Here is a 17,353-nt window from a genome sequence, read left to right as displayed (position 1 = left end):
ACATATTTTATAAAATTGCCCTGCACTTGTTTTTATACACTTAATGTGGGAGGGGTGATGTCAGGCTGATCATGACTGCTGAACTTAATTCAGATAATCTCAGGTAGAGGAAGGGGGAGGTCAAGGACCTAAAGGTCATTTGATAATGACAAAAGGCTGAAAGTTCACCTGGGGCATCTAATACCCTTGCACCAGACTTGCTTATGCCATCCGCTCCCTGGCTGGGTGTGACCTTGGTGGAACTGCCATCTTCCCCTGCCTCTTTATTGGCCTACGAATTAAGTAATTCAGTGTTCCTCACCTCCGCAGCTGTCACTCTGCTAAACCAACCATTCAGTTAATTTGATCACGTTCCTGTAAGTGATTGCATGCCTGTTACATTAGTGTGCTGATGGAATGTACAGGGAATGGGACTCGAGTTTGCAATGCCAAGTAATTGCAAACCATTAAAATAACATAAGCCTTGTTGTGTCTGATCTAGTCAATCTGGTATGTTCAAGGAAATATAAGCAAGAACACAAGGCTGACCTGCAACAGTTGAAGGATTTACTTCAGCTAGCTTGTTCCAATGTCACACTGCATAGCTTTCAAGACTGAATTCACACAAAGGCTCCTGACTGGAAATCTTTAAGCTTTGTAAAGGGGCGCCAACAGACATTTCTACATGTGGCTCTCAAATTCAGTTGTTTATTCAGTTGGACAGCTATCTTAACCATAAGCCTTCCGGGATGACAATTAAGAGCCACTGCTAAACCAATAAACGAACTTTCCTGAACTCTCAAAGGGAAGAGGGCTGGTTTCCCAAATTGCTCGTGTTATCGCTAATTCTTGCTTCTGGCACGCGGCCTCCAGCAGAAACAGAATGACCAGTGTTGTTTTTTCTCAGAAAATTATCCCAGCATGAGCAACTAGTAGGTAGGTGTCCAAAGTGCAATGCTGTCCTCTTTTCTCACCTACCGCACAGGGGAACACCACTCCAGCTTCAAAATTGAGGCTGCTGGTTAACGCCAATTAAAGGAATATGACATAACTAAAGTGAAAAATCTAATAATACACCAAGGTCTTTATCCAGGATCAATACTTACCTACTCACCACAAATTAGCACTTAAGACTACTTGAAAAGTTAATTTACAGTACAGTGTAAACTTTTAAATATATGTTACCATATACTGTTGGGAATGGAATGGATCGCCACCTGTCCCAGCAAAACAAGATTGCTCATAATGATGCACAATTTCGTGAACCCCATTATGTAACTAGTTATGCAGGAACATTCCAGACCCATCTGCGGAATCTGCCTTAAAAATAGCAAGTCTGGAGGGTGGAGTGTTGATAAAGTGACAGTTTCTCTCACTGAATGATGATGTGAGTGCTAAATATAGTTCTGAAACTATCCAGCTTCTAGTACATTTTGTAAATTTGCAAACTAGCCAGACTCATCTTAATTAATGTGCAGCCTCATTACCTCTTTGCTGAGCAATGACTGCTCTATGTGCAGCTGCTGCATTCAAATTTGATGCCTCACCAAGCTACAGCATTCTTTCTGAAATTCTTTTAATACCTTAAGGACCTGGTGATTTTCAGTGAAACCATAATCCCCTACTGCTGCTAGCTCTACAGTTTGAAGGCCAGAGTAAAACAATAGGTCCAAAATCCACAAAAAGTGTTGCCTTATCCATTCTGAATCTATGGGGAAATAGCTTAGGAAAACAAGCCCTCAGAGCTTACTATCAGAGTTTGAGGATTTCATGAAGACATCATTCAATGAAAAGAAATTAAGGTAAATATTCTGACGAGCTATATGAGGGGGTGCTGAAAAGTTCTCAGCTCAACCAACCAACTTTCTAAATTCTGAGCGTTATTTTGCTACTGTAGCTGAGAAGAGCGTTATCTTATTTCGTTAAGTGCCAATTTGCAGAAATGAAATTCTATATTTTGACATTGTTTCAGATCATTGATTGAACCATATCCACATTCTCTTCTTGGCTGGTCTGAGAACTTTTCAGCACCCCCCTCATATTCCATCCTGGTTTGAGCCAAACAAACATTTTCTTGAGCTCATAACTGATTAATTCCTCATAGAGTACTACTATTACTACTGTTTATCACTTATATAGCTCTGAGAGGCACACATTTTAGCATTTTGGCCGAGAGGCGTACATTTTGGCATTTAGTAGACGGTCGCTACTCAGAAGAGCTTACAATTTAACTTGAACAGACAGACATGACACATAGGATTGGGGATGCAGAACCCAAGGTGAGAGGAGTTAGGAGTAGATTTATTCACTGTCAGTACCACCGGAGGTAAAGCTCAGGATTTTACTTCTAAATAGGTATTTGACTGCTTGCACATTTCAATCTTTTACCATGAGCCAGTACAGTAAGGCATTTTCGGAGCCCTATTTCTATCATGAGCTTCAAAATCAGATATAAAAATGATATCTTTGGCTTTTTAATACAACAGTGCTACAATAGTAGCCATAGAAAATAGTCAAGGGACGGATCTTTGTTTTACCAGCTGATAGAATATCCCACTTGCCAACTCAAGTTTATAACAAAGGCCAAGGCTGCAACTTAGTTTCTTCTTAGAAAACAAAACATTGTGTAAGCAGCTCAGGACTACAAGCAAACAGATTGGTACCTGCCAGTCCCCTCTAGGGAAAGTAGGTTTGCCATCTGAGACGTCATTTGTCTAGTAGAAGAAAACACCTGCCCCTTCCCTCTGCGTTTGTTGTTCAGGCAGATGTGCCAGGTGAGTTATGGGCGACAGGTCCCCAAAGAACAGCCAGGTGATGTGATTTTATGTAACAGAAGGCAAAATGCAGCACATCCCACAATGTATTTTAACTCCCTGATTAATTAAGCATGGAGACTAAATACAATACAGGTTTCTGTCATCTCCCTGTTTTTCCTTTCTGTCTCATGAAAGGGGCATGTAGCTTTGCTATTTTCAGAAGAGAACACCTTTCATCATGCCTAATGCTAACAAGTATTGCTGCCCTACAAAGCCAAAAAAAATTACAGTTTAATGACATTCAGCCGTCAGTGCCCTGCAGACTAGCTTATATTTTAAGATGAATCTCAGGTAGCTTTAGCGACACAGTTGACCATGTTTTCAAGATTTATTAAAATTTGATATCCTGCTAATCATAAAATATCTAAGCGGCTTTCAATATAATTCTAAAAATTATTTTTTAAAAATGGGGGAGTGTATAAAAAAACACAACATGGATGTGAGGGAAAATGGGACAAAGTACATTAATGGATAGTAAAGCAAAAAAAATACCACCACCACCACCACCAACAACAACAACAACAAAAAAAAAAAAAAAAAACCCAAATACACACTGGGAAACACATAAGGAAAGGAAAGGTCTAAATCTCAATCCGATTAGCGTGTTCAGCTCACAATCTAGTAAAAATAATTCCGAAGAACTTAAAGATAAGCATCTGAAAACAAAAAAAGATTTTTAAGATCTTTTTTTAAAAAAAAAAGATTAAGGCCCTCTTTTACAAAGCATTTTAGTGCGGATTTAACACGCGCTAAATCAACCCATGTGTTAGCCGCTAATGCGTCCATAGGATAACATGCCTGCGTTAGCATTTAGTGTGTGTTTAGCACACGCTAAAAAGCTTAGCACACGTTTGTAAAAAAGGGGGTAAGAGAGGTCTGAAGTCTACGATGAAGAGGAAGTAAATTCCATAATCCCGGTCCTTGAACAGAAAATAACTGAACTACGCACAGTATCCAAGAACATTTCTCTGAAATTAGGGACCATCAAATGATTTTGATTATTTGGATCTTAAAGTTCTAGAGAAAACATAAGGAGTTAAATAGCTAAGAACATAAAAATAGCCTTACTGGGTTCATCAAACTCAGTAGCCCATTCTCACGATGGCCAATCCAGGTCATTAGTACCTGGGAAAAACCCAGATAAGAAGGAGCATCTGCTGCACGAATTTTAAAAACTAGTAAAAGTATTTTATAAATAATATGATGAGAAATGGATAACCAGTGTACCGATCTCAAAGAGGTGTAACGTGAACAAATTTCCTATGGCTTGTAATCAACTTTATAGTAGTATTTTGAACTAATTGTAATCTTTTAAGTTATTTTATCCCAATACCTTTGTACAAAGAATTGCAATAGTCTAGTCTACTTACTACAAGAGAATGAACCAAGAAGTTAATTGCTGAAGATGTTAGAACTGAACAAATAGAACAGATACGTCTTAAGTTAAAAAAAGAACTACAGATAACTGATGAGACTTCAGAAAAATAAGAAAGAGTAAAGTCTAAAGTTATTCCTGACAGGGAAACCTGTAAGAGAAGTATATTTTTTTCTGAAAATTATTAAAAATAGGAAAGTTTGTCAACCACACTGAAACAGCACACAGAGTCCTTAAACAAAATTTCACATACATTTTTGGTAAGGCTAGAGTTACCATATGGCTCCAGAAAAAGGAAGATGGATTGAGACCCCTGGGCTTTACTGCCATTGCTTTAATGTAAGTAAAGCCCGGATATCCAGAAATCCTCTTCTGTAATCCACCTTGAACTGCAAGGTAATGGCGGAATAAAAATCACTAATGCAATGTAATATCTCAATCCATCCTCCTTTTTCCTGGAGCCTTATGGTAACCCTAGGTGAGGCAACCAGACTGCAACCAATCATATGCCACATGTCTGCTGAAAAAGCCAAGCTTTTAACGCAGATTTAAAGTTTTTCAAAGACATCTCATTGTGAATTGTAAAAGGCAGAGTGTTCCAGAAGGCAGCGACTATGATATAAAAAGCCCAGTGCCTTGCCTCTAACTGGGCCAACTGGGGTCCAGAACCTAAGGGCTCCTTTTAGAAAGGTGCACTAGCGGTTTTTGCGCTAAAATGCCATGCGCGCTAGACGCTACCGCCTCCTTTTAAGCAGGCAGTAATTTTTTAACTAGCACACGCTATAGCATGTGCTAATCTTGTGCGTGCGCTAAAAACACTAGCGCACCTTTGTAAAAGGAGCCCTAAATTTTAATCTACAATACTTGCGTGGATCATGCTGCTGAGCTGAAAATATATTTAACTGAAGGATTTTTATTTGTTTAAAAATATTTGCTGTATGTTGACCTCATTATTTTTAAAAATTAAGCTCTGGGGCCCTTTTACTAAGCTGCAATAAAAAAAAGTGGACTGCAGTATTAGCTGAATGAGGCTCTCTTACATTGAGGCCACTTTTAGGGCTCCTTTTACTAAGCTGTGTTAGCATTTTTAGCGCACACTGCATTTTAGCGTGCACTAAACACACGCTATGCAGCTAGAACTAACACCAGCTCAATGCTGGCGTTAAGGTCTAGTGTGCACGGCAATTTAGAATGTGCTATTCTGTGCGTTAAAGCCCTAACACGGCTTAGTAGAAGGAGCCCTTAGAGAAGCTATAAAATATTCAAATTTCCTGTTTTCCCTTAATGGTCATATGCTAATTTCCCAATTAGTGCATGGCCATTAGTGCAGGTTTGGTTTCCCCCCCCCCCCAAAAAAAAAATAGGCCCGGCCTGCTTGCATGCGCTACCTAGGCAACCTGTAATAAACTCACCTCATTGCTCAAGGTTTCATTTGTTTGGCAGAGAGAATGCTTCATCCCCTGACTCCTCCCTCTACATTTGTTCATGGTAGATATACAAGATGTTACACTCGAGGACCAGTCGCTACACAGCACACGCAGTATTAGAAACCAACCCAATTTGTACAAATATAATACTGTATTTTGTCTTACTTTTTTCTTGGTTTATTTATCTTTACACTTCCAGGGAGGGTGGGGGGTTGGGGGGTTGGGAGGAAATATTGATAATGACATTTTAGGTAACTTGGTTTCATTTTATATTATTTACTTGGTTCTTATGTTATTACTATATGCAAAATAATGTAATTATTGAATGATAGTTCTGTTATCTATATAGATATTAGTGTTATGACTGAATGCAATAATATACTGTTTTTTTATTTATATAACACTGTTCTTGTTTAAAAATCAATAAAGAATTATAAAAAAACAAAAAAGAAACCAACCCAATCTCCTCCATTCAGCTAGATCTGAACTATCAGCTACTATCCTTGTAGGTTTGTCATTCATGTCTATTCAAACCAATTGCTTCTTGCCCAGAAGCGCTCTCTCATTCATTACAACCAAAAAAAAAATTTAAATCCAGCACACTACTGGGGGGGGGGGGGGGGGGGTGGAAGACAAATTTTATAAATAGATCTAAGACCAGAAATGTGCTTTCATGAGAGCTGTGACAGGTTTTTTTTTTTTTTCTACCTGGTACTTTCAGGAAATTCTAGAAAAAAAGCACAGACTTTTCCAGAATGGTGTCAAAATAAAATTTCAGGAGCAATTTTTCCCCTTGTAGAGTTTTGAAGAAAAGCTGGAGGGAGTTAATGTTTGTAAGTTTCATTTCAAAACATTTTACTAAAGTTAAAAGACATGCTGGGGTCAGAATCAACACCCCTTCTTACCCTGTCATAAAAGTAGCAAGCAGTTATTAATGGGAAGCACAAAAGCAACAGGACATATGTACATGTTTGTAAGGAGAGAACTTTCACTCATCTGCAAACCAAGACAGAATGATAAGAAACATCATGCCCATCTAAACAGCAGGTGTCACACACACTGTCATGTAGAGAAAGTGCCATTAAAAAAAAATCTTTTAGCACAAGTTAATTAGTATAATTCTTGAAATACTAATGAGATGAACAATTTGTTTTCAAAACAATACACCAGCGAGCTACAATGTTTCACTCTCTCTCTCTCCCCCCCCCCCCCCCACCATGACATGCTGTATCTTTCCATAAATACTAGGACTAGGGGACTTGCGATTTAAAACAAATCAGAGAAAATATTTCTTCACACGTGTAATCAAACTCTGGAATCTGTTGCTGGAGAATATGGTGAAATCAGTTAGCGGAGTTTAAAAAAGGTTTGGATAATTTCTTAAAAGAGAAGTCCATAGGCCATTATTGAGATGGCTTGGGGAAATCCACTGCTTATTCCTAGGATAAGCAGCATAGAATCTGTTTTACTACTTGGGATCTAGCTAGGTACTTGGGACCTGCGTTGGCCACTGTTGGAAACGGGATGCTGGGCTTGATGGACCTTCGATCTGTCCCAGTATAGAAGCTCCTATGTGAGCCAAGTATAGGACAATCAAGCCATTATGACATCACTGATGAGGTTGGCTCTTAGGCATTGGTGGAATGAGGCATTGTGACATCACAATCTCAGCTCTGGAATGTTGCTACTTGGAACTGGGACCTGGGTTAGCCACTGTTGGAAACAGAATACTGGGCTGGATGGACCTTCGGTCTGTCCCAGTATGGCAATTGTTATGTTCTTAGTAATGACCAGATGTCTAAATGATACTAAAGGCGGTTCCAGTCAATGACAGAGGAATCAGAACACAACATAAAAACAAATGGCACTTCCTGTGCACACAGTTTACCAAACATGTCACTCGTCTGAGGCATATTTACACCTGACATATAGCAGTGGGTTTTTGTGTTTTGTTTGGGTTTTTCTTGCTGTGGTTAGAAAGAAGCACTAGATTCCATATTACACACTACACAATTTGTTCTAAATATCCTACACTTTCCTGCCAGGATAGCAGTGAAGGAAAGGAGCAAACTTTTGTGATAGTGATCCCTCCGATTCCTTTCTTTCAGAGACATTTCTGTGCATCAGCCTAAACTGTTTAAAAATCTGGTCTATACGCCTTTCGTCTCTGAATGGCACATTTCGGAGAGGGTTTAATGGAAATCCATTTTCTAAACAAAATTACAAGGCAATAGATGTGACCGTGGTGGTGGAGAGGACTCACTAGTTACAGACAGCCGTGGCCCACCATGGTGGCTAACAATGCTGGCAAGAGGCTGCAGTGGTTTGTCATCGCCTCCTGGAGCCCATGAGGTCTCCTCCGGTGGTCTCCCATTCAAGCACTAGCCAGGACCAGCACTGCACAATTTCTGCAAGCTGACAAGTTCAGGCTCTCAGTGCATCCTGACTGGGGAAAGACGACTGTAGAGCAGTGGTCTCAAACCCTTTGCAGGGCCACATTTTGGATTTGTAGGTACTTGGAGGGCCTCAGAAAAAAAATAGCTAATGCCTTATTAAAGAAATGACAATTTTGCATGAGATAAAACTCTATATAGTTTATAAATCTTTCCTTTTGGCTGTCTTAATAATAATATTGTAATTTATAGCTAAAGAGACATGATCAAGAAACTTTTATTTTTCTTTTGTGATTATGATTTAAAAAAAAATACCGAGGGCCTCAAAATAGTACCTGGCAGGCTGCATGTGGCTCCCGGGCCGCAAGTTTGAGAGCAAGATAAGGTAGCGTGCTGTTGCAAAGTGACCACAAATAACCCCGAGGAAGAGCTGTGGTAATTTGACAAATTAAACAAATGGCTATTATCTGGTTTTCCTATCCCAATCATATCCTTTTAAAAAAAATATATATATTTTTATAAGGCTTTAATCTACAGAACTCTATTTGATGAACTCATCAGAATGCAGCCATGAACTTTTTTTTTCTTGAAACCTGTCCTTTTCCCCCACTGGAGGAACTATCCTTTTATTTAAATCAGCTTCCCTATTGTACATTAAAACAGGCTGCACTGGTTTATTTCATCAACCCTTCCCACCCTGCATTAACAAACTTGCACTTTCTATTCCAGCCTTTCATACAGTAACCCTAAAGCAAACAAACAAAACGAATATGCAATCACTGCTTTATTTAGTAACTGCCAGGTGCACCTCTAATCTGGCAGCAAATCAGAGGCAGAATCTTTCTCCTCAAATTGTCTATCTATCCAAACAGTACTATGGGTGGCTTACAAGACTGTTTACATTCCAGGGCAGCGAGTCTCTATCTACCCCAAAGAGTTGACAATCTAAGTGAGTACCTGGGGCACGATGACAAAGGGCTCGCGTAATAGCGCGCGCTAATTTTCCGGCCGCGCTAGCCGCCACCGGCTCCTCTTGAGCAGGCGGTAGTTTTTCGTCTAGCGCGGGAGGTTAGCGCCCGCCACAAATGCGCGGGCGATAAAGCCGCTAACGCGGCTTCGTAAAAGGAGCCCAAAGTGACTGGCTTAAAAAGTCACAAGAAGCATGGGTGGGATTTGAATTCTGATTTTGCTAGTTCTCAGCACATAGTTCTAATGCCCATGTTTTCTTTCCTATGCAAGTTCTCTCTTATTTGTTGGCAAACAGCAGTTCTGTGTAAGATGATATATATATATATTTTATTTTTTTTTCTGTACTTAATTATCAGCTCCTAACTCCCTAGTCCCTACTGCCTGATGAGGCTCAAGAAAACAGCTTGCCTCACAAGCTGATGAAAAGGCTGAACCCTCCTCGGTGCCTTTCCTGAGAAGGAAGTTCTGCTAGAAACGAAGTTATCCGTTGGAAAGGACATTCTCTAAAGAAAAGGGGGAAAAAATTGAGATGGCAAGCCAACGGAATATAAGGACTGTAGGGATCAAATGGTTCTTTCCTATCCTTTCAGCAGTAAATTAGGTCTCCAGTTCAAAAAGGATTTATGAGACTCCCAAAACAGTAAGAATCCAAAACGCCCGGAGGGCTGAGCTACCCTTCCAAAACCATTAGGTAAGATGTTGGGATTGCTGAAAATGACGACGGCTGCGCGCCTGCGACTGAAATTTGGCAAAATACACCTCTAGGTTCTTCCTCCTCGCAGGTCAGCTGAGATGTGCCCTTCATTTGTTTGTATGTATTCATTCACATATGCTTACTTACTTAAAATTGCCAATACTTTTTAAAAAAAAAAATTTTTTTGATTTAGCTCACACCTTTTTCAGTAGAACCTCAAGGCGTGTGATATTTATTTATTGAAGCAGGTTACAAAACGAATATGCAATCGCTCGCTTGATATTATAAACATGACAAGAGGTAGCGTACCACTGCCATTCAAATCACCTATTCAAATCCGTATCCCGAGTCCAAGAGAAACATATTCTACTTATGTATCCACAATGCCCAAGAAATGCACGCTGCAGATTGTAACTGAACCGACAGAAACAATTCTTCACGCTCAGAAGCTGCTTCCAATCAATGCCAATTCTTTGCGATCAGAAGTCACTTAAAGTGCTCTATTCTTTCTTTTTTTTTTTTCTCAAGGGTTACTGAGATGCTAACGATTGCTCATCAGAGTTATTCGCCGCTGCTCACACACACAGTATTCCCCCAAGCATTATTTCCTTTTTAATACAAAAGCATCAAGGCAGCAAGTAACCAAGCGCAGGAGTCCTCACCCTCATCGTTTGCACCATGTACATAAAGAGGCATAGACTTCTCGCAGAATCACACAGCAAGGAAGCATCCACTGCCCAGATGACAGTAAAATCCTCTGGCCCGTAGCTCTTATTCCCGCCAAAGTCTGATCTGCAGAGCTCCCCGATCGGAGCTCAAACAAAGCCCCGCAGCTCCCCCCGCCCCGGCTGACGTCAGCGCCCCGGCTCCAGATTCAAACGAAGACGCCTCGGCCGCCTGCCCCTGACTGCAGTAAATAAGACGCGGGCCCCGCCCCCGGCCCCGCCCCAAGCCTCGCCCCTTTCCTTTTTTGGTCGAGAGAGCGGCGAAACAGGCTCGGGCGCTCTGCGGCCCCGCCCCTCGGAACCGATGCTCCGTGACAGATGGAGAGGCGCCTGCACTGTGCGCTCCAACTACCGCAGGAAAAAACTTGTGGAGGGAAGTGGTTTGTTTTATTTTTGTGTTCTTCTTGACGCTCAGATGGGGGAGGGGATGTTGTTGGGACCAAACAACCCTTGATCGGTAACTAATTTAAAGCAAACCTTGTGTACATTTGGATACAAAATTTCCTTGGGCTTTCCTTTTTTTTTTCAAAAGGGTTTCAAAACCCGCCCCCCACTAAAAAAATACCTCCCCCCTTCTACAAAACCGTAGTGCGTTTTTTAGCGCGGATAACAGCTCCAACACTCATAGAATTCCTTTGAGCATTGAACAGTGCTAAAAACTACTGTTTTGTAATGAATATAAAAGTCTAATAAAGCTTTCTTTCTTTTGTTTGAAATTAATATGTAAAGCATTTTGGAAGCAAAAAATAAATAACAAAGCAGACAAGGTCTGTATGATTCATCCAGTCTGCCCAACAAGATAAAACTTAGCTTTATATCATTTTAATTCATCTAGCTTCATAAACCTGTTGAAGGTTTATGAAGCTAGATGAATTAAAATGATATAAAGCTAAGTTATTTGATCTGTTTATATATACTATTTATTTATAAAATAAGGTTGATGAAATAAGTAAGCACTAAGCACTTTGATATAAAGTATAAGGAAGTGTGCAATAGTATAAGGCACAATGCACTTTTGAAATAGTTGAGGAAAAAGAAAAATGATAGAAAATAGAATGAGCCAATGAGGAAATAACCACGTAAAGCTCGCCGCGATGAAAATATTTTGAGGCGGTGGGGCTGAGGCTCAGAGATTCTTCTAAAATTCAAAAGTTGTATAGGTGCTCAGAGTACTCAAACCATAATATGGATTCTATACTTTGAGCAAAGATTATTATTATATATTAATCATAAGTTTTTGGAGAAAGCACGCACTGATTTCACCATTTCACCTGTTTTCTAGGTGGTAAGGGCTCATGCGCTAACCACATGCTAATCGGTTAGTGTGCGGCAACACTGCTTAACATGCCTAAGAGCCATCCCCAGAGCTAAAAAATTAAAACTAGCTTTTGGCATGTGGATAGCACACACGTGCAAAAACTACCAAGGGACACCTGAGTACGCCCCCCCCCCTCCCCAAAGTAATGCTTTTTAAGATGTGGCAAGCATACAGTGTAGTGTGTCGCAAACTTTTTAAGCTAATCTCAGGGCTGTGACTGGAGGGCACCCAGAAAAGCCTGAATATCATCCAGCTGTGGCTCTGAGCCTCCTGTTACCACTCGGGGGAGGGGGGGGTGCTGCAGAAGGAGAGGTGAGGAGAAGGAGCAGAGGTGCCAGTGAGAAGGAGAGGCGTAAGCGCCGGCTGACTGACCGCAGGGTGTGCCTCGCTGCGAGAGGCACATCCTGTAAGCGGTCAGCCGGCACTTGTGCCTCTCCTCGCCGGCATCTTGCGTACACCTGGAATCTGCCGGAGCGCACAGTTTGCAATACACTGCATTAGTGCTTCCCACAACGTACTAAAATGGTCCTTTTATTTGTGTTTATTAGTGTTCCAAATAATAACATAGTAGATGACAGCAGATAAAGACCCGAATGGTCCATCCAGTCTACCCAACCTGATTCAATTTAAATTTTTAATTTTTTTTTCTTAGCTATTTATGGGCAAGAAACCAAAGCTCTACCCGGTACTGTGCTTGGGTTCCAACTGCCGAAATCTCTGTTAAAACCTACTGCAGCCCATCTACACCCTCCCAGCCACTAAAGCCCTCCCCAGCCCATCCCCCACCAAACGGCCATTCACAGACAAAAACCGTGCAAGTCTGCCCAGTACTGGCCTTAATGAGAATAATTTAATAAAACAAGACATAAGTTGTCAAAAGCGGACAAGCACGTATGTTGTGTCTATTTTACACTGACAAGATATGTCTATATGCCTTTATAAAATTAACCCAGGATAAGCAGATATATAGATTTACACCAGCTCCAAGGCATGTGCAATTTTCCGGATATACTTGCTAGAAACAAAAGACAAATTTGGGTGTTATTTTAAACTATGCACACAAGTGTATGCTAATCCCCCTCTTGTTCTATTTTGAGTTTAGCATTCCCAGTTGTTTTGGGGTGCTAGCTCTCCTGACTTTGCTTTGGTACCTCTCTAGGTATATATTATTATTTTGATTAGGGATGTGCTTTCATTTAATAACATTAGGTAACTAATTAAAAATGACTTACAAGCATACTTTGATAAGTTGACTAAATGTAGTCCTACTGATATTCAGCGGTACTTAGACAGCTGGCAGTGTTGGGCAGTAATATATTACTTTTAAAAGTAATGAGTAACTGTAAGATTACTTTCATGCAAATGTAATGAATAAGTGCAATGTATTACATTTTTCAGTAATGAGTAATATAATGTCTAGTTACTTTATATAGTTACTTTTTAATGACACCCATCTGATTTTCTTTCCATCACTAGGCCCATTACTGGGCTGCTTCTGGTTTCCAGAAAATTTCCTTTTGAATGAAATTGTTCAAACGAACAGCACGAGGTAATAAAGATGGCTGGATCTGTGACATGTAAACTCTCTGTTTATGCCAAAATTTTGATTTAAATAAGTGAAAAAGATAACAATATTTATGTTAGGTGCAAGTTTTGCCTGGCAAAAAAATAAAATCTTGTTCAATCAGCCGATAGCATGAACTAGTTTTTGTTGGTGAGCACTGCCTGTTATGCATCCATTGCAGTTGGACATCCTACAAAATTAAGCTAAATGTTACTTGGGATTTTTCCTTCCCACTTTGCTCATGTTGAAGATGAAGCTGACCAAAGTTGGTAAAGATTTCAAATCTGCCTCACTTCTGGTTTGTGCACTTCAGAGTAGGCTTAATTAGTGTTTTGGTCCTATTCTTCACAGCAAAGATTCAATTCTGGCTGCAGTTATAAGACACTGAAGTTGTCATCAGAACAAACTGAACCAGCTTCATCCAGTAGTGATTATGGTGATGAAGATGACTTCTTCTGTTTTCAGAATGTTGATGGCAGTGACAGAAATGATGTTGCTGCTGAACTGGTCCCATTTCTTAATAACAATTCTCACAAATAAATCAGTGTATCACAGTTTCCTCATATCAAGGTGCTTTTTTGAAGTATAATGGGTTTTGCCTTTGAGTGCTCCAGTTGAAAGGCTTTTCTGCTTGGGTGGACAAATTTTGTCTCCAAGATGTTATAGAATGACAAACATTTTGAAATGCAATTGCTCCTGTTATCTATATTCAGTAGTTCTCAGTGTGGCAGCACAAGTAGAGCTTTCTTCTGATGTCAGAGCCGACAAAGAAACAAAAAATACTTGTTCAATCAGAACAGTTGATCATAGGGTTCCAGGTTTGAAGTGTCATTTAGAAATAGGTTCAAGAACAGTTTCCTTGTATCAAGGCACTGTTTTTGAAGTGTAACACCTGCTAATGCTTTAACTAAAAAGTTCCCATTACAATTGCTCCTTCGTTGTAATGGGAACTATTTAGTTAAAGCATTAGCAGGTATTATACTTCAAGAACATTTTTTGATTTAAATATCTTTAATTGTATTGGATCTATATAATTGAGGACTTGAGCATTTTCTCTTTAGATGCATTCTTTGATATTTAATGGATTTCCAATTGCTAGAATTAATTTTATTTAATGTCAGAACAATTGTTTATATCTAAGCATTAAATAGTAACTAAAAGTAAGATATTACTTTCATTAAGGAAATAACGTGACTGTAATATATTTCCTTGCAGTAACTAGTAACTTTAATATATTATTTTTACAAAGTAACTTGCCCAAAATGTAAAAGGCTTACAGAAATTAGGAATTCTAACAAATTTGGGTACATAGTACTGATGGAAGATTTCAACCTCTCCCAATATTCAACCTGCCCTCATCTTGCTGAGCCTAAAACCCTTAAGGGCAGAAAAAAAAAACAAATTATACAACCTGTCCCTTATTAAATGGTTTCATATCTATACATGACATTGTCTAAAAACCATAATCTCCTCCAATGGCACTCTTAAATGGGAGCCCTATTAACATTTACGCTCCCAAATGACATATCACAGACTACCAGAAATAAATAGTGCCTATATAGCTTAATTACAATTAAGCCTTCAGATACTAAGTTGATCTCTGAGGCTTTAATACAATAATTTCTAGGGCATTTAGTGTTTTCAACTCCTAACTCCTCTCACCTCACCCATCCCCAACCCTATGTCATGTCTGTCTGTCCAAGTAAGATTGTGAGCTCTTCCAAGCAGGGACCATCTATTAAATGTCAAAATGTACTGTGTTGTGTAGGTCTTTTAGTGCTACATAAGTGATAAATAGTAGTAGTAATACTGGTGGGCATTGAATTCTTAGGCACACTTCCATTCAGGCCAAGATTTTCTTGGCCTACATGAGTGCACCTAAGGTAGTCGCCTAATGACACCTAAGTCAAACCATGCCCAATATCTGCCTCGAATTTGTCCCAAATCTACTCATAAAAATGCCTACTTGCTGCTAGGCACCTCGATGTACATACCTACATTGGAATGGCAGACACCTACCGAGTTAGATGACTTTTGGCTAATTAATTATTTGAATGGATTTTTAATTGTTTTTAATGGTGCTTTCAATTATCAGCGCCAATTAAGCCAATTAGGAAAATTAAGTTAGGCGCCTAGATCAGCTAGGCACACTAATCTAGGTGCCTAACTTTAGGTGGCTTTTATAGAACCTGGGCCTAATTGCATATTTTGAAATTGGCGATCTTGAGGCCAGGGTTTTAAAGGCCTACATTTCCGGCACTTTGGCTCATCCTAGAATCACGCCTAGCGGTGGTTAGTGACACCTAAAGCCAACTCTGCTCCTAAACATGCCTACTTAGGTGTGTGGAATCACTAAGCACTGCTAGGTGCCCGGGTGTTAGCTGCCAGTCTCAGGAGGCACTTAGGGGTGTCTAAGTTTTTTTAAAATTGTGTTTTAATTGGCCTTTAATGGTGCAATCAATTATCAGGCCACTTAAATCCGATTTAAACAATTTAAGCTAGGTGCCAACAGGTGCTTAACTTTAGGGGTCCCTTACCCGAAATGCCCCCTTAGTGTGCACAAATTTTTCCTGAAAGCTTGACTAGCTAGATGTCTTCTGAGGACTGGGCTGAGATTCAGAGCCAAATTTTGAGATACTGGTGCCCCTAGGCGGGAATGGAGAGTGGCGGGCAGGAGAGGTTTCATCCCCAGAGATCATAGAGCAGGGGTTCCCATCCCTGTCCTGGAGGACCCCCCAGGCCAGTCAGGTTTTCAGGATATCCTTAATGAATATGTATGAGAAAGATCTGCATATAAGGGAGGTGGCCAGGCATGCAAATCTGCTCATGCATATTCATTAGGGCGATCCTGAATACCCAGGACTGGCCTGGGGGTCCTCCAGGACAAGGTTGGGAACCACTGTCATAGAGCATGGGCCTAAAGTTTATTATTAATTTAGTTTATTATTATTTCTGGTCCGCCTTTATGCAAGGCGGATTACAAAAAATATATATATTCACAAAAAAACACTTAAAAGTACATACACAACAATTAACAAGACTGCTTGACTTTAAGGCCCAAACATCTTACCAAATGCTATACTTCATATTACAGAGCGAATACCTTTCTAACCACTGTTTAAGTTATTACATATCACTGAGTACCATACTGTATTTCATAATGCAAAACAAGTGCTCTCCCAGAGGAGGTTATTGCAGAATCCAACGTTCTAGGATTTAAAAGCAAACTAGATGCACATCTCCTTACGAGAGGCATAGAGGGATATGGGTGACTAATATTACGCCAGGTGTACACCTGGCTGGGCCTCCGCGTGTGCGGATCGCCGGACTTGATGAACCGAAGGTCTGATCCGGAGATGGCAGTTCTTATGTTCTTAAATTCCTGCAGGTCTTTCGACTGCCATAAATTTACAGGCAATTTGTTCCACTCCTTAGGCCCTACACAGGAGAACACACTTTTCCTTGTATTCTCATAATAAAGACTTTTCAAAGACAGAGTAATCAAACTTGCATGTATGGAAGATCTTAATTGTCTCGCTGGAACATAAAGCGCTAGACAGTCGCACAAATAGCTAGGGACCTTATGATTAAGACTCAAATAAACCATCAACAGTAGTTTGTATTTACTCGAAACTCCATGGGCAAAGCAGGTGAAGTCAGACTACTGTGTAGCCCAGGTGGTACTTTCAAAATTTGGCACTCGAGGCAGTTTCTTATATTGCTTATGCCTGACTCTGGGCTCCTTGGAAAGAACTGCTGGTCTATATTCAAAGATCAGGCAATTGAATACCACTGTAAGCCAGGACTTAAAATGAATCTGTTTGAATTAAAGTATTTTTCTTTCTACCGTATGTGCAAAGTGGCATTACATTGTGCCTTAACAGAAGCTGTGGAGCTAGAAAGTGACATCAGAGGCTCAACTCCGCACGAAGTCAGTCAATCAAGCGAAAGAGAGTGGGTGTCTGCGTGGGAGTGAGCGTGTGGGTACACTGTATTGACCTATTGATCATGTTCCAGCTTTAAGGAAATGAAACAGAAAGAACAGCAGCCATTCTAGAATGCCATTATGTTCAGGCTGCAAGGATTATGGAAA

The 17,353-nt window shown here is 40.1% G+C and overlaps 1 protein-coding gene across 2 annotated transcripts in view; it reads right to left on the bottom strand.

Moving 5' to 3' along the window:
- The window catches only part of RASGEF1A (RasGEF domain family member 1A), a 374,005-nt gene that overhangs the window by 66,227 nt on the left and 290,425 nt on the right, over positions 1-17,353 (bottom strand). The window contains exon 1 of one of the 2 annotated variants that reach the window (XM_033943510.1): positions 10,316-10,526. The exons of the other annotated variant lie outside the window; for it this stretch is intronic. Within the exon in view, the coding sequence (XP_033799401.1) occupies positions 10,316-10,339 (24 nt within the window). The 5' untranslated portion in view covers positions 10,340-10,526. Of the gene's footprint in view, positions 1-10,315; positions 10,527-17,353 lie in introns of those variants that run through there. 2 annotated transcript variants of the gene reach the window in all.

The sequence above is a fragment of the Geotrypetes seraphini genome, chromosome 4 (genome assembly GCF_902459505.1).
Source record: "Geotrypetes seraphini chromosome 4, aGeoSer1.1, whole genome shotgun sequence".
Taxonomy (NCBI): Eukaryota; Metazoa; Chordata; class Amphibia; order Gymnophiona; family Dermophiidae; genus Geotrypetes; species Geotrypetes seraphini.
This window is presented reverse-complemented; position numbering and strand designations above follow the sequence as displayed.